Source organism: Micropterus salmoides, unplaced genomic scaffold (genome assembly GCF_014851395.1).
Source record: "Micropterus salmoides isolate LMB-PRFRI ecotype aquatic unplaced genomic scaffold, ASM1485139v1 Ms_hic_scaffold_14, whole genome shotgun sequence".
In the NCBI taxonomy this organism is placed as follows: Eukaryota; Metazoa; Chordata; class Actinopteri; order Centrarchiformes; family Centrarchidae; genus Micropterus; species Micropterus salmoides.
Window position 1 is genome coordinate 9109662 of NW_024040485.1, and position 24418 is coordinate 9134079.

Consider the following 24418-nt stretch of genomic DNA (forward strand, 5'->3'; position numbering starts at 1 on the left):
GCGCTGTTGTGATTTTAGCTACAGTAGCAGGAAAGTTGTGAATTCGCTGTTTGGAGCTGTTGTGCTGGATCTCGTCCTCGCTGCATGTTAGCTTCGCAGCAGCAACTGTAGTCACGGTTTGCTAACCCACAAATAAGCTAATGTTAATTACATTACTTGCTGTGTCGTTGTTCGGTCAATATCATGATTTTTGTCATGCTGCTGGATTTTTCCAGAATTGCTTACATAATAAAGTCTATTGTGGCTGTATCTTCCCCCCTAAAACAAAACAAACACAAGTTCCACTGTTCCATTCTTACACTGGACTGAAGTGCACTGGCCTTTTATCACCTGAGCTTATATTGTTTTCTCAACCCCAGCTGGCGGATCTGGCGGCGCTTTAGTGATACCTCAAGGTGATGTTTTACTCACACATTCCTTTGTACTTCCACCAGAGACAAACAGCTCTTCAGCCAGCTATCTGAGCAGACACTTCAGGAATAACACATTGTTCTATTTACTAAAAGCCAGTAAGTGTCATTGCTGATATAGCCTGAAGTCCTTAAAACCCAAATGCAGATCTTGAGTCTAAACTTTCTCAAACCCACTGCAATTGGACTAAAATAAATCAGCATTGTATTTGTCTAACAGTTTTTTTGCAGCTTTAATTAGTGTCCTACTCAGAGGTTCCTAAGGAATCATTAGGAATGCAACTTTATATTTACACCTACCATGTGTACATGTTTTAGTTCTTTAATGGCGGGAGTCAAGAAAGGATTGATGGGAAAGAACAAGGAGACAGATAGGAAACAGGATGGAGAAGTTCAAATCAAATTAATTTATAAAGCACTTACAAAGCAGGTTCATCCCAAAATGCTTTAAAGGCAAACAAAAGACACAGACCCAGATAAAAACAAGAGACAAGCCCATCATGACAAAGAAGGAACTTGCTGGATAAATCTTTCCCAAATGTGTGTTTTTGCTAATTGTCTTGTTCCCTCCTTGCAGTTTGGGGAGAACCGGCAGGTGCTGCAGGCCCTGCGGACGCTTTTGGAGGAGTTTCGAGAGGAGCTGCGGGAGGAGGAGACACGGCGATGCCAACTGCAGCAGTCCTATGCCAATGACAAAGCCGCCTGGGAGGTCAAGTGGGCAGAGATGAAGTGCCAGGTCGCCCAGGTACAGATGGCGTCTCAGCGCCCACCTTAAAGGGACAAGGCACAATCTGGTGTAGAAAACTAGTGGTGCATTCAATAAGCAGCAAGGTGACAGTAAACATGTTGCCTTTTCCACGGATGAAATCGCTCTCAGGGCAAACCGGTAACAAGCCGAAAACACTAACACTTTTTATTAGTTGACCTGACATTTTAGCCAAGCAAGGACAGCATAAAAAAGACAAAGAAATTATGAATGAATATATATATATATATATGCATGTATCATGAAGCTGTCAAATCACTGTCTTATATATTCCTAATGGGTATGTGAATAGTTTGTAGATTAGGAATGGACTGATATGAATACATTAAGCTGAAATCATTTATTACAGATGCTGCTAATAGATGCTTTTTTGGTCAATATCAAAAAAATGTCATTTGAAATTACAGCAAAGGCCTCCAAGATTGCAGTTGTTCTTTGTTTCTTCCAAACTGTTCTTATAAAACAGCATTTACAGTGTTGTGGGACACTAAAACTCTTCACTGACACCCAGGAAAATAAACTTTTTAATGGTGTTTCTGGGTGTTCAGACCAAAACACAGCACACCATTTAAAAACACAAGGGGCTAAGATGTTATACGACCTAGAGAGGCCAGTTTGAGTAACAGATCCATGAGTTTGAAGACTTATCAGATGCCAGAACACAATAAAGCAGTTTATGATATTGTGAGACAGGAGTTTACAACTCTGCAACATGGTAACAAGCATTATCAGTGTGATAACTTTCCAAATTAATTTATCTGTTTGCAAAAAAATGTGACAAGCCCAGTGAAAATTGGTGCAGTGCAGTGTATGTGTTGCTTTTAGCCCATTCATCTTTTTGTTCTCGGGTCAGATTCGTGGGGGTGGGGTAGTGTTAGCTGTGTGCATTCCCATCTTCCTTAGTGTTTTTTTTAGATCATCAAATTAGCTACATATACCTACACATAGTGGCTTTAGATTTAAATCTCATTGCAGGTAAAGACTGTTTCAATGCACTTGTGGTCAGGATGTACCTTAATTATATTGTCAGTGGACATCATGACTAGACTACCTGTTGTTAAATGTCCTGTAATCCTTACATCCCACTTCTTCATATTTGGATTGCATTTCAGTTTCATGGTAGATGAAAAGATACAGTGGAAGAAAGGAGAGGAAGTGAATTTGCAGTGAAAGGTACAACAGTGTGGCACAGAGGGATGTTGAAACCATGTTGTTTTTAAGAGTGTATTCTGTGGTACAGATGGGCATCGCGGTCGGACCCTCTGCTGCACATGGTTTACACTCGAGATTTTTCTTTACCTTTGAGAGGCAGAGCACGATCAAAGTCAACAATGGCTTGACAAACAAAGGTTCCAATCAATTTGAGGGTATTGAATGTGTTGTTTCTTGACCGCTGTGTTGGAAGATAAAATTTGAAACCCACGGTGTCTTTTCTCTTGTATATCTGATAAAAAGGAAAACTGCAGCTTTGGGAACCAATTAAGCAGTTTGAGTTTTAGGAGGAAGATTATCTTTTTAAACTCTGTGCAGCCTTTATCCTTTCACAAAGCAGAGGTCGCTGAGGGGCCTCAGTGAGCAGTAATTTACTTAGTTTCGTCTGATTACACCATGTTGAGCCCGTTTCTTGCTACACTGTGCTTCGTTCTGATGAAGACTTCAGAAATACACCCCTAAACTGCTGTTATTTTGTTTATTATTATTACACAGCCCAGCAGAGCAGAGCAGATTTGGAAATGACGCTCACCTGTGTATTAATATGTGTAGTTATTACTTTTCGAGTCACTGTTACAAGATATTAATGCTGGCTCATGTTTCATACTCTGGTGTCACTGGCACAGTATGATGCCTCATAAGTAACTGTCTGTTTTTATAATGTCTTACATCTTGGCTCTTAGCATTCTGTCAGCAGCTATTACTGTACATGATATCCTCTCCAGTGTGTAATCAGACCCTTTTTAAAACCCACCATAAAAGCATGCAAGACAAATATTTGTGAATAGTAGTTATGTAAGCTGATGCTCAAAGGCAACCTTGACTCACCCTTCACGCAGCTCCAGTGCTGCAGACTCTGGTTTGTACCATTATGTTGCACGATCAAAGCCTGTTACAAAGCTCTATTCTGCCCAGAGAAGGGAAGCTTCCAAAGCTTCACTCTGTTCCTCTGCAGCTTTGAAGATTTCTGCAGTGTCCTGGGTTCATTCCCCCCGCCCCCCTCCCCCAGCAGAAAGTGGTTTGAAATATAAATTTGTGAGGGCAGACCCCGCTCAAGTTTGAACTTGTCAACTACAAAAAAACTGCTGGTGCTTTGTGATACCTTCTCGTAATCTCATTGTATTTCTGTGTTTTATTCTGTAGTGGCAGGCATTCAGACCGAAAACAGTCCAGGAAGTCCAGTTTAAGTAACAGATCCGTAAATTTGAGGGCTTATCCAATGCCAAAACACTGCGCAGGGGGGTAATATTACAAGACAGAATTCTACAACTCTGCAAAGTCACAGCTGCAATTCTTTGTCGTGACAAAACAATCACAAAGTTAAGGGTAGAAGTTTGCCTTTACATTACAAATGAACGTACCAGGAATGCGGGCTTGCAATAAACTGTGTTGCTGGATGACCCTGCATTAGCACCCCCAATGAAGTTTCTTCATGCGGCTAAAGCAGAGGTACCATTTCCATTTGTTCTCTATATATTTATTTAAGCTTTAAACAGCCCTAGTGAGTAATTTCCTCACTAGCTTGTTCATAAATTGCGTTCATTGCTTTAATCTATTAATTATTTTGTAGCCGTGTGACCATTTTACTTCACTTCTGTTTTCAGTTATTTTATTTTATTAAACAGAAAAACAGATTAAAAGATCATAAAATAATGATCAAAAGAGAGAAAGACTGTCTGATGCATCTCAGCACTTTAAAAACATATTGATCTAAAAGTGAGAGCGGGGCAGATGAAAAATAAGTTGGTAGAGGCTCTTTTTATCGTAACATTGTTGTGGGCAATCTGTTTACTGTTGCCTTTTTCTTTCTTTTGGTTGAATATTTGTGACTTCAAATTAAAGCAGAGGTTCACCCAAAAATCATATTTTCTCATGTATCTCCAGCATTAGGCAGATAGTATTGTTTTTTGCATAGAATTATACTTTAACAGCGGTCCAAAGTAGATCCAATAAAAATTGTGTTGAAATTTGAGTGAATCAGCCCTTTAAGTGGAACATTTTTCAAACCTACTGGTCCAGATTATTTGTTCATTACTGTGGCATTTCCTTATAGCAAGGCCATTTCTTTTTCTTAGTCTTCATTATGTTTCATTATATACTGTTGAGCATAATAATGACTAATCAACCCAACATTACTGTGTGTTTGCTCTTTGAGCAGTTGGAGGAGGAGGCGCAAGGCAAGGTGCGCGGTGAAGCGCAGGGAGGTGAAGGGGAATTGGACCCCGAGTGGGCCTTGAAGCAGGAGCGTGAGGAGCACAGGCGTCTCCTGGCCGAGAGCCACAGCACCTCCCTGGACCTCCGCTGGAAGCTGCAGCATGGAGAGAATAGGTGGGGCCGTGAGAGGACCGAACTGCTGGAGCACTTCGACCGGGAACGGCAGGAATGGGACGGCAGCATGAGGGAGCTCCACCGCAAAATGGAGAGGGTGAGAGACGGGAGAAGATGGGAAGAGACAGAGGGGAGAAGAGTAACAGTAGAAACAAAGAGAGAAGGACGGACCAAGTCGAGAGGGGAAAGGATAAAGAGGTGGAGAAACAGAGAAAAGCACATGAATGAGAGGGTTAAAGTCAAGTCAGGCTCATACGCTCCTTAGCAGATGGAGTTTGCCCAGTTGATGTGAAGTTGTTAATGTTCAAGTTTCTATTTCTCTGAATACTTTTAAGAACTTGTCTTCCACGTCGCTTCATAGGTGAGAGTGAAAGTTCATTCTTGCATTCAAACCTTGGAAACAGCAGTTGACAAATCATACCACAAGATCTGTGGTAACGATTTACAATAACCTGTTATAATAATAACTTTTTCCTATTTAAAGATTGATTATTTAGTCTATAAAATATCAGGAGATCGTAAAAAACTTGACGTCACGATGTGACATCTTCATGGTACTTGTTATGTCTGATTAACACTATGAAACCCAAAAATATTCATTTTAAATCATATACAACAGAAAAGCAGCAAATCTTTACATTTGAGAAGCTGAAACCAGCAAATGTTTGGCTTTTTTTTGCTTGTTAATTGATTATCAAATTACTTTACTGACAACTAATTGAGCCCTGGATTTGCTGCTTTTCTGTGTCTAATATCATTGTAAATCTTTTAGATTGTTGATGAGACAGAAGAAGTCATTTAAAGACATCCTCAGACTTTTCCCCACAATTTTCACGTTTTAACGTTTTGACAAGCATGTGTGTGTGCGTGCGTGCGTGCGTGCGTGCGTGCGTGTGTGTGTGCGTGTGCGTGTGTTCGAAGACATACGAGAGAGAGAGAAACAGTGACAAAACACTTAATCTTCTCTGTTGTTTGGTACTTTAGAATAGTCGAAGGTAGATACAAAAAATACTGAGGATTACTGAATAATTGATGTCCTTTGTGAGTTTTAATTAGACAAACTGAGGGTGAGAGTATTATAAAGCAGGGACTGGAATAACTGAAACACACCCTGAATACAGCTCACTATTACCAGCTCAAACAAAAACTGCTGATGCACAGTTGAACGGAGACACAGAACAGGAAGCTGAGATGCATTATTCAGCGACACTGCAGCAAATTGTAAAGCACAGGTCACCAACTGAACTGCTCAGACAGGCAGCGTGAAACGTGAATGAGTGATGTGGCTGAAGCTAGGCACTTAACCCCGAATGTTGCAGGTGGATTACCCAGGTGCTCACAGTCAAGGAACACAGTGGAGACTTGTTTGTTATATTAAAGAAAGCAAGGTGTTCATATGTGACCAAAACCTTCCCTTCATAACTGAAGCATGCTGTACATGTAAAGGACCATACTTGGGGTTATGCCGATAAATCACCTGGACCAATATATTGGACGTTATTTCTTCATTGCCCATATATAGATATGTACAAATAAATAACAAGAAATGCAGTAAAAAAGGCCAAAGATGATCTTTTAGGCTATTGAAACAATGTGTCCAATTTGCCACCAGAGAGCACTGAGGGGGAAAATATGTTAAAAAGAAATAAGATTTTTGGCCAATAGATTGTTATATTATATATTCGCTCATTTAGCTGACGCCTTTATCCAAAGGGACTTACAATTGCTATATATGTTAGAGGTCGCACGCCTCTGGAGCAACTAGGGGTTCAGTGTCTTGCTCAGGAACACATTGGTGGATGGGTCACAGTGGGGGATTGAACCCGTCGGGTCTCTCACACCAAAGGCATGTGTCATATCCACTGCTCCATCAGCACCCCACATTGATATTGTTATCAGATTTTAACTCTTTAAAATCAACATCAGTATTGGTCATAAATCCAGTGTCAATCTGGCTCTAATGTGTTAGACCATTAACAAGCAAATACAAAACCTTTTTAGTTAAAAAACTACTAGATTTATAAATTCCAGTGTAGTTCTTTAAGAAAATAGACAAACTGCTACTGTAATCCCCCAGAAATGATGCAGGCAACTTTGATTTAACATTTAACACTTTCTTGTGGAGAGTTAGTTAAGACGATTGATACCACTCTTTCAATAAAGATGAAGCTACAGCCAGCAGCTGATTAGCCTAGCTTGGCACAAAGACTGGCAGCAGCCAGCCTGGCTATTTGTCAGCGGTCAAGGGGTTTGTATTTAGTGTACAAACATGAGAGTGTTATCAATCTTCTTACCTAACATTAGAAGATGATTCGACATCTTAAACACTGCCTAATGTAAAGAAGTCCAAAAACTAAAAATAATAAATATGAGCAATCTTAAACTACCAAATAATAGATTAAGACCACCTCCAGTTTTTGAACTATCCCTATAGGAAGTCAGGTGAATAAGGATAAAATATTAGCAGCAATTATTTAAAGACCAGCCATATATTTATGCAATTTTAAAACCTTTTTCTGGGGGTTCAGGCAGAAGGAGAATTTGACATAAAGGATCTTTTAACTTATTCCGATGCGTAATTTCACCAAATTTAATTATTATTGGACTAACTAGTTTAATAGTTACAGTTTTACTGTGTTTGTTATTTTGGTAATAAATATGATAATAAAGCACTTACACACTAGTCTTTAAATATCATCAGACTAATCACTTTATACCTATACGTCATTCTTTGTGCAGATGCAGAGAGAGCTGAGCACCCGGCGAAGTGAGGGCATAGACGTCAAAGATGGCACCTCAGGCCACAGAGGTGTGTTCTCCCCTCACGACAGTCCCTGCAATGCCCCCCGATCACCTCGCTCCCCACGCTCCCCCTGTACGTCCGCTGCACCTCCCATGCGCTCCCACTCTGACTCTGATGCCATGCTGGAGGAGCAAGGGGCCGCGATGAGGCTGAAAGGCCCCACAGAGAGCCTGTTCCTGGACGCGCTGTCTCTGGATCCCCTCAGTGGCCTGGAGGTCCCACCACCCTCCAGACTGGAGAGTGAGAAGAGGTTCCCTTGCATGAAGGAGGTAACATACATCTGTCAAGTTACGAAACGTCAAGGCTTTATTAATGGAGTGCTTTAACACATAAAACCAGTTCTTAGCAAAGTGCTTTACACATGACAGACATTCATGATCCCCAGAGGATGAACCCTATTGACTGGTGATCTGCTCACTAGTGTCAACGTGAGGATGACATATTTGGTTTTGAGTGAAATATCTCAAAAACTATCGGCTGGATTGCCATGAGATTTTGGTTCAGATATTCTTCTCCTCCTCAGGATGAAAGAACTTGTAATGTAAGAACTTGTAATGTAATGTAAGAACTTTTGTCACGCCTGAAATTTTCATCTAGTGCGTTCATCAGGTCAATCTAGTACGATCTAATATAACATGGTTATCTTAGCTAGTAACGTGTTGTTTTAGATGTAATTTTTATTAATTAATGAAATAGAAAAATACATTGGGTTATGCTGTGGATTTCAGAACGTGACATCGTGGCATTTAAGAGAGAGCAGGGTATAGTTGGTCAGAAGTGACATCATTCAACTGCATTATTCTCTACAGTAATACAATACATATTTAACGCTTGCCAGTAAAGGTTTTAGATTAGATTAGCTGTCATTTAGGATGATATATCAGCCTTGTGAGTGCAGGTATCGATTAATTGGTCTATCTCTAACCCTAATCTATCTCTACATCCTGTGTCTGTCACAACTATGTTTAAAGCTGAACTCACAGCTTTTTAGCCAAAACTGTTCTACTGTAGAGAAAACAGAGTATAAGGTGCTCAGGTGGAAGACTCTTCTTCTGAATATTAATTCATCTAATTCGTCTTTGGAACTTACCCCTTAGAGCATGTTTTAATTTTAGCCGAGTAAAGTATCTACATTACTAATTGTGGTTGTAGTATACATACATTAGTTAATTTCTTCTCATTGTATTTTCATTTCATTTTCACTTTATTGCCCCAAAGTAAATTGAAGTAACTTAAGATCTTGAGGTTTAATCCTAAAATATATATTAGAAGCTATTAACATCAAATAAGACTTTAAGGACTTAAAAAGTACATTAAAATCTGAGGCACATAAAAACCTACTGCCTATAAATCATCTGACGTTTTTCTGCATGATTTCATTGTTGTGTTTCAGGCTCTGAATGAGATTTCGGAGAGAGAAGGTGATCCTGAGTACCCAGACGAGGAAATGAGCAGTGGGAGTCTGCTCAGGTAACCTCATTACAAAGCTTCTAGTCAAACTGAGTTCAAAGAGTTTTTAACGGGCAAACTATTCTTTAAAAATTGATGCATTTTCATAGATGTCAACAATAATACAATCACAAACAACTGGCGCAACTGGCTGCAGATTATTCAGCCTCCTGCTGTATTTTTGATGCTCATACATACACATCGGTCCTTCTGGAGATCAGCTGTTGATTCTATTAACTGTTACTTAAAGTGACGGTGAGCTTCCCCCTGGTGATTGTTCTATTAAAGTTTCTTTTATGGCGAAGAAGTGATCCAGCTCACTATGCTCCTAAATAATTTAGACCGTAAAGTTGCTTTTCAAAAAGACATACACAAATTTTTAGGATTGTTTTCTGCAGCGATGAGATCATGATTGAGTTGGGATGTTTGGTTTCATTGTCCCAGCTGAAGTTGATACACCTCTCTAAAGAACTCTGTGTGTGTGTGTTTGTGTGTGTGTGTGTGTCCTGTCCAGAGCCAAGTCTGTGTGCTCCATGAGCGACTTTCAGCGATTAATGGACAGCTCACCATTCCTCCCCGACAAGAGTTGTCACGATGATCAGGGCCAAGACGACGTCACTCCACCTCTGTCCCCTGACGACCTCAAGTATATTGAGGAGTTCAACAATAAGGGCTGGGACTTATCATCCACTTCTGGTCCGGGCCCTGCACGGGAAGTATGGACAGACAAAACCCCCAAGGCCCGGGGAGGGGAGCCCGTTCTTGATTCATTCCAGCCAGCCTCCTGGTTCCTCACCACCAGCGCCACCCTGACCACCAGCACCCTGAGCAGCCCTGAGCACTGCCACAAGTCCCCGCTGAGGGGCAACGGAGCAGGGGCGACAGGGGTGGGAGTGGATCACTGCGGGGTTCACATCCTCCACAGCCCCACCAGACCTGGGGCAGCTGAGCTCCTTACTGCCCAAGACCCGGACTTCCTGTACGCCAAAGGGACCATAGCCGGGGGCGGAGGAGAATCTGGGGTGGGAGCCAGCGGGCCAGATGAGGTCTTCAGCAGTGGGAGGTGGCCATGTGGGCTTTTGGAGGGTGGGGGGTTGATGACTTCTCCTAACCAGTCTCCCATCTGCCCCACAGTGGGCTACACCGCTTCTCTGGAGCTTCAGCTGTCCAGAAACATGAGTGACGACATGAAGGAAGTTGCCATCTCTGTGAGGAACGCCATCCGCTCTCCACCAGGGCCGGTCGTCCGGGACACGGCCTGCCAGACCAACGGATTCACCACACGAGGCACACAGACCACCCAGACCATCAGTGTGGGTCTACAAACAGACCTGCTGAGGAACCTGACCAGCAGCCCCCACCGCTGCCTCACCCCAAAAGGTGGCGGCACGCCTATTTCTTCCCCGTCACGCAGTCTGAGGAAGGTGCAGTACTCTCCTGTCGTCCAGAGCAAGTTTGAGCGACCCTGCTGCTCGCCAAAGTACGGCTCACCCAAGCTTCAGCGCAAACTGTCCACATGCAACAAGGTTGAGCTACCCAATACCAGCCGTGCTCCCACCCCTACCACACCGCAGAAGGGCAACAATGAGTCGGCGTGGGCCCGCTCCACCACCACTCGCGACAGCCCCGTCCATACCACCATCAACGACGGCCTCTCCAGCCTCTTCAACATCATTGATCACACCCCAGTGGTCTACGACGCCATACAGAAGTTCAACAAGTCCCCCAGTCGCTCTCGCCCTAACCCTCCCTCCGCCACCGAGCCCAGCTCTGCGCAAGGGGCTCTTGCCTCGGACCCCAGGAACGCACAGGAGTGCATGCGAACTGCTCGCGGGCGCTCGCCCAGCCCCGTGCAGCTTATAGTAGAGACACAAGGGGACAAAAACCCAGAGGTGGTGAGCGTACGGCAGGACCTGTCGGCCCCGCCGGGCTACACGCTGGCTGAAAACACAGCCCGCATCCTTAATAAGAAGCTACAGGAGCAGAACTTTAGGGAGGAGAGGAGGCTGCAGGCTGGAGGACAGAGCAGCCACAGCAGAGACAGCAGCAGGCAGGCCGACTCAGACAGAGGGCAGTCTGGATGTATGGAGGTAAATATGCAGACGCACTGGATTCATGGCTTCATCACTCATTTGATCTGGGGCCCATGTTTTATGATGCAAAGATATTTATGACTTTGCCTTGGATTTTTCTTGTAATGGTGGAAGACAAACTTGAAGGCATCTGTGATTAATCAGAGAAAAGGCCAGTCAACTGTTACATCACTAAAAATGTTAATGTTAATGCTTTTTTCTCAGATCGAAAGCACTGACTGATGCAATGGTAATGTCAAAAAATTTGACCCTCTTCAGTAATACATTGATGTATGTAGAGGTTTCTTCTTCTTCTGTACTTTTTCCTTCACTGTAGTGACTTTCTTGCAGTGTTACTTTTATTTCTTTGCTTCAACTATCACTGTGGCCCGGCCGAAACCTGATTTATGTGTCTGCGTGAAATTAATGATCTCTCAGTGGGATCATAGTTACAATTACATACTTAATCATTATCAGCACTCTCCAATTAAATGTTCAACCAGAATTTTAAACGGTTCCAGTTTTTGGAGCTTCCCTATACCAAAATAATTAATAAAAAATGCTAATTTTACTTGATGAAATGAGCAATCTGACACGTCAGTTTGGTCCTTTTCACCACCCATTCAGCTGACCTGTGGAAAAAATAAATGACAGACAGTAAACCATCTTTCTGCTCATGTTTAAATGATGAAACAGAAAGAAAAATACATTCAGTTTATTGAATTTACTGGCATCTGATTTAAGTCTCTATAGGAAGATTAAAACTTAAGAAGTATGTCAATATTGTATTATAGACCTGGATATGAATCATATATTGCTGTTTTTTGTGTGTGCTTAAAATGAGTAGATTGACAGAGAAAAGAAGGGGGGGAAAGCAAAATATTTACATTTACATTTAAATCCACCAGTGTGTGAATGGGTGATAAAGATATCATTTTATGTCATAATTTATGGTACTTGTAATTTAAAATTGCGATAGCTAGATGTGTCGTGAAATAGTGACTTTACAGGATAAATGAGTTTACTATGTCAAAATGTCTGTTTTTAGCTTCATTTCAATTTCAATTAATTGTTAAATTATTTAGTCTATAAATGTCATATAAATCACAATCACATCTTCAAATAGCTTGTTTTGTCTAATCAACATTCAAGAACTGAAATTGATTCAGTGATATAAAACAGAGACAGTAACCAGCAGATATATGGCATTTTTGCTTGATATATTACTTGAACAATTGATCAAGTTATCAAAATTCATGTTGAGTAATTGTCTTACCTCTAAGAGAACTATAATAAATTCTCCATTAAACTCCATTTAAACCATTTAAAATTTCTTCTGGATATGTATTGTGATATAGCAGATTTAGTAGAAATTTAATTGCAAAGCCGATATAAGATTATTCTAGATTATTCAATTAATCGTCCAAAAGAAATTATAAAAACTGCCCATCAAAATTTTCCGGAGCCCAAGGTGAACTCCTTCTCTCACAGCAGACAAGCAGAATGAACCTGACAGGTATTCAATATACAGTGATACAGTATAAAAAAGAGAAAAACAACAAATTCTCACATTTGAGAAGTTTAAATCAGCAACTGTTTTATATATTTGCTTAAATAAATGACAAATGATTATCAAAATTATTGTCGATTCTTTTTCTGTCGATCGACTGATTGATAAATTAACTCAACATTTCAGCAATACAGTGACTGAAATACCTGTCAAATCACGGTACTTCATCACACTGAGGGAAAAAATCCTTAAATCCAATATTGCCCTGAAGAATATTAAAGAGTTTGTGACGTCAGTAGAAAAAGCGTCGGAAAATTCCTCCCGACAGACAAAACTTTATTGCCTTGCGGTCTAAATTGTCATATCACCCAACCTTGGTTTGGTTTATTTGTTCATATTGATTGCCTGGTTATCTCTATCCTGTGTCTACATCAAGTCCCAGTTCCCCTTGTGTTTTTTCCAGGTCTAAAGTGAATGGGTGTGTGTTTACTGCTGTCTGCAGACTGAAATCAGCCACCTTGTTTCTCCCGGTCAACCTCTCTGACTTTGATATGCCAAACTTATCGTGTATCTTCCTCTATTCTCGATTTTACCGATTAACATTTCCCGCTCTATCTCCCCTCTTCCTCCCCCCTCTCTCCTCCCCTCTGGGCTTTATCTCTCCTTCCTCCTCCCTGTCCGCTGTGCTCTGATCCAGAACCACCCTGTCATACTAACAACTCCTTGGGGACTCTAACTCTGCTTGTCTCGGTGATGTAAGTTCCTTTTCCTCCTCCTCTTCCTCTACGACCTTTGGCGGCCATATGGACCTCTCACCTCACGCCCTCTGCAGACCTCCCCCTCCTCACCCTCTTCATTAATGCATGTTTCACAGGACAGCAGAGTGACAGTGTGTGAAGCCATCGGAGTGGTGTCGAAAGTTGTGCGACGGCCATCCATCTGTTTCTTCGTGTTAATGCACGCATGCTCAGTTTCTTTGGTATAGATCATCTGTTTCTTTAAAGGACCATATTGGTGTTTTTGCATGTTTTAGTCCATTAATCATGAATCACATGTACTGTTTTTTAATACCATACCATACATGTTTTGACTATTAGATTTAAATAAAATTTTCGGCCAGTATGGTATGAAAATCAACTTTAGGAGACTTGCATGAGATATCAATTACATTTATTAAGCTGTACTTAATCGAAGAGGGCCCTTGTGTCTGAGAGCAGCAACTGATTTCCTACATCTTCTTGTTGCTGACAGCATAGCTTCATAAGCTATGATAACAAGGAGTTAAGGATATTAGCCGTGTCTGAAACCAGTACCTGATTCACTTTTCACAGTTAAGTAAGAAAGAAACAGAGCTAACTTTTAGCCAGCATGCGTTAGCTGAGCTGACTACTAGCTAACACAGGCCACTGACATTAGCCAAGGGTAGTTCTTAGAGACAAACAATTTTAGACACTAAAAGTTTTGCTTTGTTTTTGACTTCAGAATGCATGGTATAAGCTAAATCCTGGTTAGTGACTTTCGATTGTGTACCTCTTATTACGCTGCATTTTGGGATAATTTCAGTCCACTATAGGATTTAATCATTCTCACTAAACAAAACTACAGAATGGCAAACATATATTTCAGTCTGTTTGTAAAAATTATTTCAAGTAAACACATTATTGTGAGCTAATATTACGCTAGCCCTTTAGTCATTGTCGAATGCTAGCTTAGGCCGCTTGCTTGGTTAGATTAGTTAACGAAAGCTACTAAGGGTAGGCTAACTAAATTACTATGGATAGGTACAGTAGTTTATCAAAAATCATAACTAATGTCAGCTAACATTGACATTAGCCAGCTAGTCTTACCTGAGCTGACATGTAAATGTTTTATTACTAGCTAACGTAGGCAGCTGACATTGGCCAGTTAAGACTAGTTCTTAGAGACAAACTGTAAGCAAACATAAATATTCAGACAATAATGTGAATATGAACTTCTATTAATCAAAGCACAAGGACCCTTTTCAGATTTTACAGTACAATTACTTCTCTCTGCACTAGATAAGCGTGTGATGGCAATATTCAGATGGATACTTAATGGTGTATGCATCTAAAGCAGCTTTCAAGTTTCAACAAGTTGATTGTCATACCAAACAGATAAAAAAATAAAAAACAGAGTACTGGTAATGGAAAATATGTGTAATCTGCCAATAATGGTATAAATCCTGCAAAACCGCCGGTATGGTCCTTTAAAACAAACTCACAGACTCAGTTCATGTAACTCAAGGAGTCATCAGATTGTGTCTTGATTACTAACCGTAGCACATTTTTTGGTAAATGCTGCACCAAAGTGTGAATCAGTAAACATGACACAAAAAAAACAACAACCCTTTTGGACGTTTCACACATTCCTCAGCGCAGGTTGTTTATTGTCTTTGGGGACCCTGTACAGCTTTATCTGGATTATTCTAACATTGTGTTTCTACCAGGTCCTCTTCTTTGTGTCATCATCTGTGCGACTGGATGGACTGTGATGTTCCTTTGAGATGTTTTACTTTTCTCACATATTTTGACCATACAGTGGTTTCTTTCCTCTTACAGTTCCCCCAGCCATTCCCTTTCACACTAACAAGTCCTCCAAAGACTAACAGAAGAAGACAGCTGCTAACATTCATCACTTTCTATAATCACCTGTCGGGTTTGTGTTTTGATGCCCAGTCGACATTAACTGGTTTCTCTGGTTCATTTTGCATGCTTAAAGGAAAAATCCACCATCAGATACTCTTACACTGTTATACAATGTATTATCAGCCTCTACCTCCTTTGCCTACTTGTAATTCAATTAGTGATTTCCTACATTTGATAAAATTGCTTTGAATAACAAAATATGCAGGACAAAACATAGTTAGTTTTGGCATTTAGTTAAGGTGTGTGGCTGGAGCAAAGAGTTTTGATAACTCCTTTTTGATGAGCTCAAGTGCTTGGAAGAAGCTTTGAGAGTTGTCTGTTAAAAAGCATTGTATTAATTTGTTAAAGCGGTCAGGAAGTTGAACTTGTTGACAAATAACATGAAAAAGGAATCGTGGGAAAGGAATTGTGAAAAGGATCATGTAAATTTGTTTTTGTTTTTTTCTGCAAAAAAAAGAAAAAAGTGACAGCAGGTATGATCTCTCTATGATCTGCTGCTGCCTTTAGTTCACCTCCTGATATTCTGCCCACGACCGTTTATGGGCTTAAATTGGAGCAAGTATATTAGCGTTGTTGGTGAAGAAATAGCCACTTCTGTGATGTGATGTGCCTAGTCTGAGATGATTTAATGATGTTTGATGTCCGTGAGGAAACTCTGATTGAGACCGAAACCTGACATGTTACAGTGATTTTTATTTTTTTTGTTTTTTTTGTCAGGTATAATGCTACTTGATCATCAAAATAGCATGACATGAAATAATTTCTATGTTTTAGAAAGCTGTAGCTGCACTGAAATCTTGCTCTCTGCCACAAAATGTGTCCACAAATGCAATCGCGTTATCTTTTTTGACAGTGTCAAAGTGTGTTAAGGTGGATTTCTCCTTTAAGGTTGAAGCGTCTACTGAGAAGTCAGTTGAGAAGTGAAGTTGTTCTCATTGCTGTTTTCCAGTAGCCACTGCTGTACACTGACTCTCTGTAAAACATTACTGGTGCATGATCTGTGGCGTGTGATCTTATGTATTAGCATCACATAGGAAATCTTGTATTGACCCAAAAGCTGCCCACTAAACAACGACTTGTTTTGTGTTTCCGGTGTGTACACAATCCATCAGTTGTATTCATAAACAAATGATTTATTGATGGAGACGTCAAAATGGCGCAGACGCTACCCATCCGTCGCCATGACTTGTTTTCCTGCCCGTTCATCAGGACTTCCTGCAGGTTGTGTAATACATCACTCTCTGATGGATCTGTCTTTTCATCCATCTGACTTATTTTTCCTTCAGTTCATCCTCTCACGCCACTGCAGCCTGACTGCCCTGTATTTTTAGTAGAACTAGATTGTTGCTTTTACGGGCTCGATGTCCCTCCATCCTTCTAAATCTAATGCCTGGAGATGAACTATTTTTAAATCAGGCCAGTGGTGTGATGTCCCAATGTGATCATTCACCCAATCACACTCTGACATGTTTCTGAGGGCGAAGAAACCCACAGTCACTTTTTTTCTGTCTTTCTGCATCGCCCTTTTTTTCCTCACTTTTCTTTTGCATCTAGGGGACAGGTGCATAAACATTTCTGCACTTTGAACACATAAGACACAAAGCAGGACTGTTTTGTCTGTCACCTGACTCCAGCAGTGACCTTTAACAGCACTAAAGCAGCACTTTGACAGAAACATGTTGATTCAGCTCTATAGTAATTTTTGAGGCTGTAGTTTGTGGTAGGGTTGTATTAGACTGAATTAAATTGTGAATCAGCTCCTTCCTTCACATTTCACCAACACAAACATGCTCCACACAAATACGCCAATGCAGACACTTCAGGCCACACAAGATAGGTGTCACGAGTTGTTGCATACTGAAGGGCCTCACCTTAAAATCTTAACAGTCTGAGCGTTGCAGCTAGGGTGCGCTATAGCATGAAACGACAAGAGAAAGCCTACCCCTTCCACTTTGATTCACTTCTGCTCAAAACTAGGGCTGTACCAGTTTAGCTGTCAGCTATACACCGCCTGTACAACAATTTGCCCCTCGGGGATAATAAATAGATCCTTAAAACCCTGATCCTTGAACTATTTTGATAATCGATCAGTTTGAGTAATTTTTCTAAGTGTCGATGACAATAAACATAATATTGTGGGTTGTGGACAAAACAAGTCGTTTGAGGACGTCACTGATTGATACTATTCACCATTTTCTAAAATTTTTATAGAGCAATAACTAAACGATTAATTGTGAAAATAATTGACAGATTAATCGACATTGAAAAAAAACGTTAGTTGCAGCCCTACTCAAAACAAACATGGCTGACCTGTATGCAAGGGTACGTTTATGACACTTTGTCACCTCTTCATTAAGACAGGATTGCAATTGAAAAGGTATATAATGTGGTAATGGAAGCTCTCTGATTAGCTCTATATTGTCCCGCTGAGGACTGACGATTGTTACCTCCTGTGTAAGAGCACGCTCCGAGCATGTTAACTGGGGTCGTGTGTTTGTGCCAGCTTGCCCAAGCAGGCCTTGTCATTTGCGTTCACATTGCGTGGACCATGTTTCGGGCCCGATGCGGCCGTGTGGAGTGGATGATAGCGATGGGAAACATTCACATGGTTATGACTTGTTCATGTCAATGCACAGCTCAAGATGGTTGCATGAGTGCAGAGTTGGTTGTGTGAGACAATATAAAATTATATCCTAACTATATGAATGAAAGCAGCATGAGCCTTGTTCCCCACCTTTATTGAGGTATTCTTGTGTTAAAACACTTATTTTATTCTGTTCTGTTCTGTTCTTTTAGGCAAGTAAACACGAGCTCATTTAAGCTGTGTAGTTTTATTTGTGTTAAACATACTTAATATAATTTAAAAGTGACTCTACTATTTTGTCCTTCATTTACATACATGAACATCAGAAATATGTCTGAGCATCATGTACTGCAGCCTCAGAAGCTACTGAGTATTGAGTTGGTTATTTGAAGGTCAAAACATGTAACTGTAAATATGCAAATGTAACAAAGCCTTTGCCTTTTCAAAATTAGTTTGCAAAAGTCTTTTAGATGTCTAGGTTCCATATAAAATTTTCCACTGTGTAGCAGCTCCTAAATACATGCTGTGGTGAAATTCAATTAAAAGAATGGTTGTATTATGTAACCTGGATGTCTAAAAACCTTTAACATATCAACCAAAAATACTAAAACCTAGCTGAAAGACAGTTCAACCTTCCATGACCTTGGAAACACACAGTTGACCAAATAATCTCAACTCAAGGTCCACTTACTCGTTTGTTTGGAGCATTATTCTTCTTTTGTGACACATTTCTCAGTCCTTTTATGTTTAAAGTGGAAGATTAATCCATTTAGTTTTTTTTGTAAACATCATTTATACATCTGCCCCCTTCTCATTCTTCACTCGTTTCTCACTTTAAATCTGTTCACTTCCTGTTTCTTTTGGTTCCTACGAGCCGCAGACGCCTCGTTGCTCTCCCCCCTTCTCTGACAGCTCCTTGTCATTGGCAGGACCTGCCCCGTTCTCCGGTGGCTCCACCCCTGGACTCTTGCTTCCTGAGACCGGCCCGCCCGGCCAACCGACGACCCCCCTCGCGCTGGGCTGCCCGCTCTCCCACCTCCTCCCCCAATTGGAGCGAGGGTTCGAAGAGGAGGTTCACCTTTCCGCTGCCGGGACACCGAAAGCCCATCCTGGAGGGCGAGGAGCCAGCGTGAGGCCATCCTCTACCTCCTCTCACCCTCCTCCACCTCAGCCTAAAAGACCCAGTACCTCAAAACCCCCCTCCCTAAATCTAGAGACTCCAAAGAGATGGCGCATGGAGGTGGGGGGGTTGCGATCCACCCAGTAGCACCAGCTGACCATTGAGGAACCAGAACTTCCTTTTTTAGAAGAACCTGGAATGTACTGTAATATCATCAAAAAAATTTCCATAAGAGGTGCCTGCACACACTTGAGTTACTCATCACCCCACATGTGTGTATATATGTATTTACTACATATATATATATATATACACACATATATACATGTATATTTATACATGTATATTTTAGTCACAATTCTGAACCTTTTTTCAGGTGAAACTGTAGGTCAGCTGATTTGTATGAAGTTTACACCACATTTTCTCATCAGTTTACACTTATTTTTTTTAAGTTGTCCTGCATCAATTCATGTTCAAAACATTTTTGTCAATAAGAGCCTACTTTCAGTTGTTTTATTTTTTAGTTGCCAGCCTTTGAAGCTTGACTTTTTCTGCTTTGTTTCAAAGAGAAGAAAGACAACACAACAAACAAACAAAAAAAAACAACAACTTCTGCTTCATCTGGTCTGAAGCAGAGAGACATGATGTCATTTCTGATGCTAATGTCCTTATTTATTTTTATGTTGGGATGAATGTTTGGCTCTGTAAACATGTAGAAGATGGGTGACAACAAACTGAATAACTTTATGCATATTTGGAAGGCAGTTGTACAAATATCATACAAATATTTGCATGCCTTTTGAACACTAGCACTTTAGTGCATGTACATACAAGCTCTAGTCATGTGTGATCACTCTGCTGCCCTGTGGGGGAAAAGAAAAAACTTGTTGTGATGGGAACTTCTTGAGCTGTTGATTTTTGTTGTCATATGATTTGCATTGACAAAAATAAGAAAACTTTTTAAGTGTATTATTGTACCTACCAGGCTGTCTTTGTACAGTTGTTACTATTGGATATGAAATACTTTTTCTTTTGACAGGAAAAAGGGATTGTGGGGGGGAAAAAATATGAATGTTTTAAATGAAAAGTCTATGTCTAAAAGTCTAACGATCTATAGTCTTATGTAAATAATAAATGGTAATAAACATGAATGTGTATTTACAAGACCTCTTCCTCTGTGTTGGCATCTGTTGGTCGTGTTTTATATTTATCTCTCCATGAGAAAGGTTAGATACAGCTCATGATAGATTATACGCTCTTTCATTAGATCTGAGTTTGTGTCCTTGGCAAAGACTGATCCTGAACCGTGTGAGTGTGTGTGGATTACAGCTGCAGACCATAGGATTACAGTGGGTCAGGGGGGACAGACACACACATAGAGAATGTGAATAAGAAGATTGTGTCCTCTCGGAAGTCAAATCCTCTTGCATCATTGGTCATACATGTGCCACCTTACTCATGTCACTCAGCTTGTCACGCAACATAAATACAAGTAATATAAACCTAGTTTGTGAAGTCGCTTATTTTTGCAATTTCTTAACATGCCCTTAGTTGTTTTAATAATTAACATTAATATGTTTGGTTGTAAATGCCAGACGTTTGAGGTGCCTGCCTTTAAAACGTCTGCCACCAAACCAACAGACCTTTTTCACAACAGACAATTTGACAGCAGGAGAAGCATGTGTCACTAATAACATAAAAGATGGCTCGTTTCTATTAAAGTGTACAGGTAAGCCATGACAGTGAGCGGCCTGAACATTACCAGGACCCTCAAACTGAAGCAGGTAAAATGGAAATCAGCCATAGTTAATTTGATCATTTACACCTGCTTATTCTACTGTCAAAATCTCTTACAAATGTGGCTGAATGCAATGCACAAATTGTTTGTGCTCAAGCCTTATAAAATGTCTCCTGGTGATGGTGAGGACAGACTGACAGTCAAAAAGCTATTAGGAAATAATGTCCTAAATAATCACAGACTTCCCAGACCGGAAATAGAAGTTGCTGTTGAGTTTTTCATAGTGTGGGGTCGATACTTGACAGTCGTATGCAATCTGTGTCATATTTAGCTTTTAGCTTTTTTGTAACACTGGTGCTGTAGGGCTATATTTCCAAAAAAGTTGGTACAGTCAAGAACTTGGACCAGATTTCATAGCTTTAATCAACTTGTAGTAAATGATTACAGAATACGATCCAGTTCAGAAATGTTCAAAAGTATGCTTTCACTAGCAAGGACCACACCACGATAATATGTCAATTAAAGGTTTTTGGAGGTATGAAAGGATAAAGGGAGGAGGGAAGAAGGGATAAAGGGTTGGGTGGATGTATTTAGTGATGAATAGAAGGAGGAATGGGAAGGGAGGGTGAGTCAAGCATTCTGAAACAAACATCTTTCATCATTCACATCTGAGGAGAAAATACGGCACAAGAATTAAATCAGGACATTTAAAGTGGTTTTATTGGGCAACTCCAAGCTTTTATCGGCACTGAGGGAAAAGAAGCTGATTGTCAGAGAGGGGGAAAGAGGGAGAGGCAGTGAGCTGAAGGCCTCTGTATACCTTTCACAGAGTTATAATGATGAATAATTAATGTGGCCCAGCTGCACTCTGGGAGCTGCTGATGGCACTGAGTGGGTCAGTGGAGGGAAGAAGAAGAAGAAGACACTCTGCTTTTACTTCCATTCGCCCTGAGAGAAACCCACCACTGCTGAATAATTTACACCAGCCTTGAAGTCCTTGCACACACACACACACTGATCTGCTCTCTAAACACTGGACTCTGCTTTACTGTCTGATGTCAGCTGCAACAAGAAGGGTGTGACCTCTGTGAAATAGAAGTCACAACTAAAGATATCCTGAAACCAATATGGAGAAGGGCAAGTCTTAAACTACTTCAAATTGAATGTGTGACATTTTCAGTCAATAAAGTTTGAATTTCTGTAGGTGGCACTTGGGCTGGATGCCAGTTCATTACAAACAAACCTCTGCTGCTGTTTATGAATTAAATTAATTGGTGCTTTTTTGCTTTAAATGTGTTGGAACAGCCTCCCGGAGAAACAGAGGGGAGCTGAAAGTGTTTATATTTTTAAAAAGACATTTGTGTTTTGTTGCATGATTGGATTTTTTTTCTTTTGTTAGTTTTCTTTTGAAAAACAAGACTGGCATTATTCTATTTTTTTTTTTTTTCAACAAATCCTATGAAGTGACCAAAACTAAAAATTAATCAGTCTTTTAAGTCCATTTATTCCCAGTGAAGACATAAATCTTTGAAAACAGGTCACAAATATATAGTTTCTTTTTTTTTTTAACGGTGTGACTAATTGTGTTGTGTTATTATTATGTGTTAAAAATGGGGCTCTATGGCACAGAGGAATAATATATATCATGCTTTGTATACACAGATAATAGTTGTACAACCCCGTTTTCAAAAAAGTTAGCACGCTTTGTAAAATGAAAATAGAAACAAAATTTGATGATTTGTAAAACATTGAAACCCCATATTTTCATTAAAATAACAGACAATTTATCAAAGGTTGAAACTGAGAAATGTTATTATTTTTGGAAAATTATATGCTCATTTTAAATTTCATGCCAGACATCACATTTTGTTTCTGTTTAGATTTTACACAACATGCCAACATGTTTGGAAACGGGGCTGTAGAATCAATTCATTGTTGGTTATGGTCTTTTTATGGGATTTGTTCTTAATAAGAAAAATACAGAATATCTCCAAAGGTATGCCTTAAGTGTCTTTTCAAATCTTATATGCAAATTAATGGACAGACAAATCTGATGACTATATGGGCAGAAATCTGTGTCACTAGAAACTGAATTTGAATTATTTAGATTTGAAATTGAATTGCTCAACTTCAATAATTGCATTAAAAATGGAATTTAAATAGCATAATTTGAAACTTTAATTTATTATTTTGGAACTGCCTGTAATAGACTTGAAACTGAATGTAGCATTATGAAATTGAATTCAGTTGCTCTGGAACTGTATTTAATAGTCACTGAAAATTAAATTCTTTCTATACTTTCAAAGTCAGATCTCACAATTTAACTTCAAGTTGTTGAACACACATCCGGCCCCGGGAAAAGCAATCGAGTGCAGATTCACATAACTCCTGTTTTGAACATTTGTGTTCTGACACAAATTTCTGCCCATATTAACACTCCTAAACACTGTATAGACAACATTTGTATAAACAATCAGCATTTTCTAATATTAGCTATCTGTCATCTATAAAGTTAATCTAACTTTTCATAATGACCTTGAAACACAAACTTTTTGGCATGGTCTTAAAGGTCCAGTGGGAAATATTTCAGAGGATCTATTGACAGATCCATAAGTATGTTTTCAGTGATGTATAAAGACCTTACATAATAACCATTATGTTTTTATTACCTTAGAATTAGAGCTGCACGATTTGGAGAAAAAATCTTGCTGCGATCACTGTGGACACTATTGCGATTTGTGATTGCAATTTGATTATAATGGAACAAATGGTACTATGAGTCTACTTGCTTAATTATCAAGGAATGCGTGAAATACTGACGTTTTGAAATGTGTATTTTTCAACTTGAACAAAGTTAAGCAATATTTAACAAAAAAAGTAATCAAGATGTGAAACAGAACAAGAAGAGTGTGTTGCTCTACAGAGGAGGTGGCTAGAAGCAGCAAATATTGGCACACAGGCTCAATGTACATCTGTCTAATGTAGAGTCTCTATCCACAACCTGGAGGAGGAACTGTACATGAGTGTATAAGAGTATATGTTTAGTTAATAACTTACTGTTAGTATAACAATAATATTAAATATTATATATTAAATACTACATTCATTAGAATTTTATATAATAGTTTACTTTTTTTACCACTAGTTGAGTATTAAAACAAGTTATAGCTGTTTCATTTTTGTGGGTTGTTTTTTAAAATGTAATCCTTGTGCAGGAAAAAGGCTCTACATTGGTCTCTAATTTGTTAATACTAAGTACCAACTTGTCAATAATCATATTGTTCAACATTTAATGATTTGCTGTAGCACGTAAAAAAATTTTTAATGTCGGTTGACGAACAGTGACTAACAAGCACGTTGGCTCTGTGAAAAATTGAATATGTGGAACAATAAAAGGCACAGATACAGCAAACATTAAATGGCAGCGAGCCATTGCGCACTTTTTGCAGTCATGTAATCGCACATGACTACATCACGATTGCGATTAATTGTGAAGCCCTACAAAGAATGAGCCATTTCTATCTACACAACCGCAGATCCCCTCTTCAATGGACTTCGCCATGTCGCACCACCATGTTTCTACAGTAGCCCAAAATGGACAAACTGCGCTACAGAACGCGTTTTGTCACTAAGTTCTTCTTGTAGAATTCAGGCAGTGTAGACACTCATCACTACATTGAATACATATGTTTGAAGAAGAAGAAGAAGTAGTAATATACAGTAGCTGTCGGCAAATAAGTTTTGCATCTGAGCAATTTTA

At 39.8% G+C, this 24418-nt stretch overlaps 1 protein-coding gene across 3 annotated transcripts in view; it reads left to right on the forward strand.

The window, feature by feature from the left end:
• The window catches only part of LOC119901810 (microtubule cross-linking factor 1), a 66890-nt gene extending 46804 nt beyond the window's left edge, over positions 1–20086 (forward strand). The window contains exons 10-16 of one of the 3 annotated variants that reach the window (XM_038717498.1): positions 988–1155; positions 4547–4813; positions 7456–7788; positions 8913–8989; positions 9483–11058; positions 13248–13305; positions 18730–18865. In XM_038717498.1, coding sequence (XP_038573426.1) covers positions 988–1155; positions 4547–4813; positions 7456–7788; positions 8913–8989; positions 9483–11058; positions 13248–13286 — 2460 coding nt within the window. In that variant the 3' untranslated portion in view covers positions 13287–13305; positions 18730–18865. Of the gene's footprint in view, positions 1–987; positions 1156–4546; positions 4814–7455; positions 7789–8912; positions 8990–9482; positions 11059–11265; positions 11291–13247; positions 13306–18729 lie in introns of all 3 variants that reach the window. The other 2 variants (XM_038717499.1, XM_038717497.1) reach the window with 2 other exon arrangements.
• The last annotated feature ends 4332 nt before the right edge of the window (positions 20087–24418 follow it).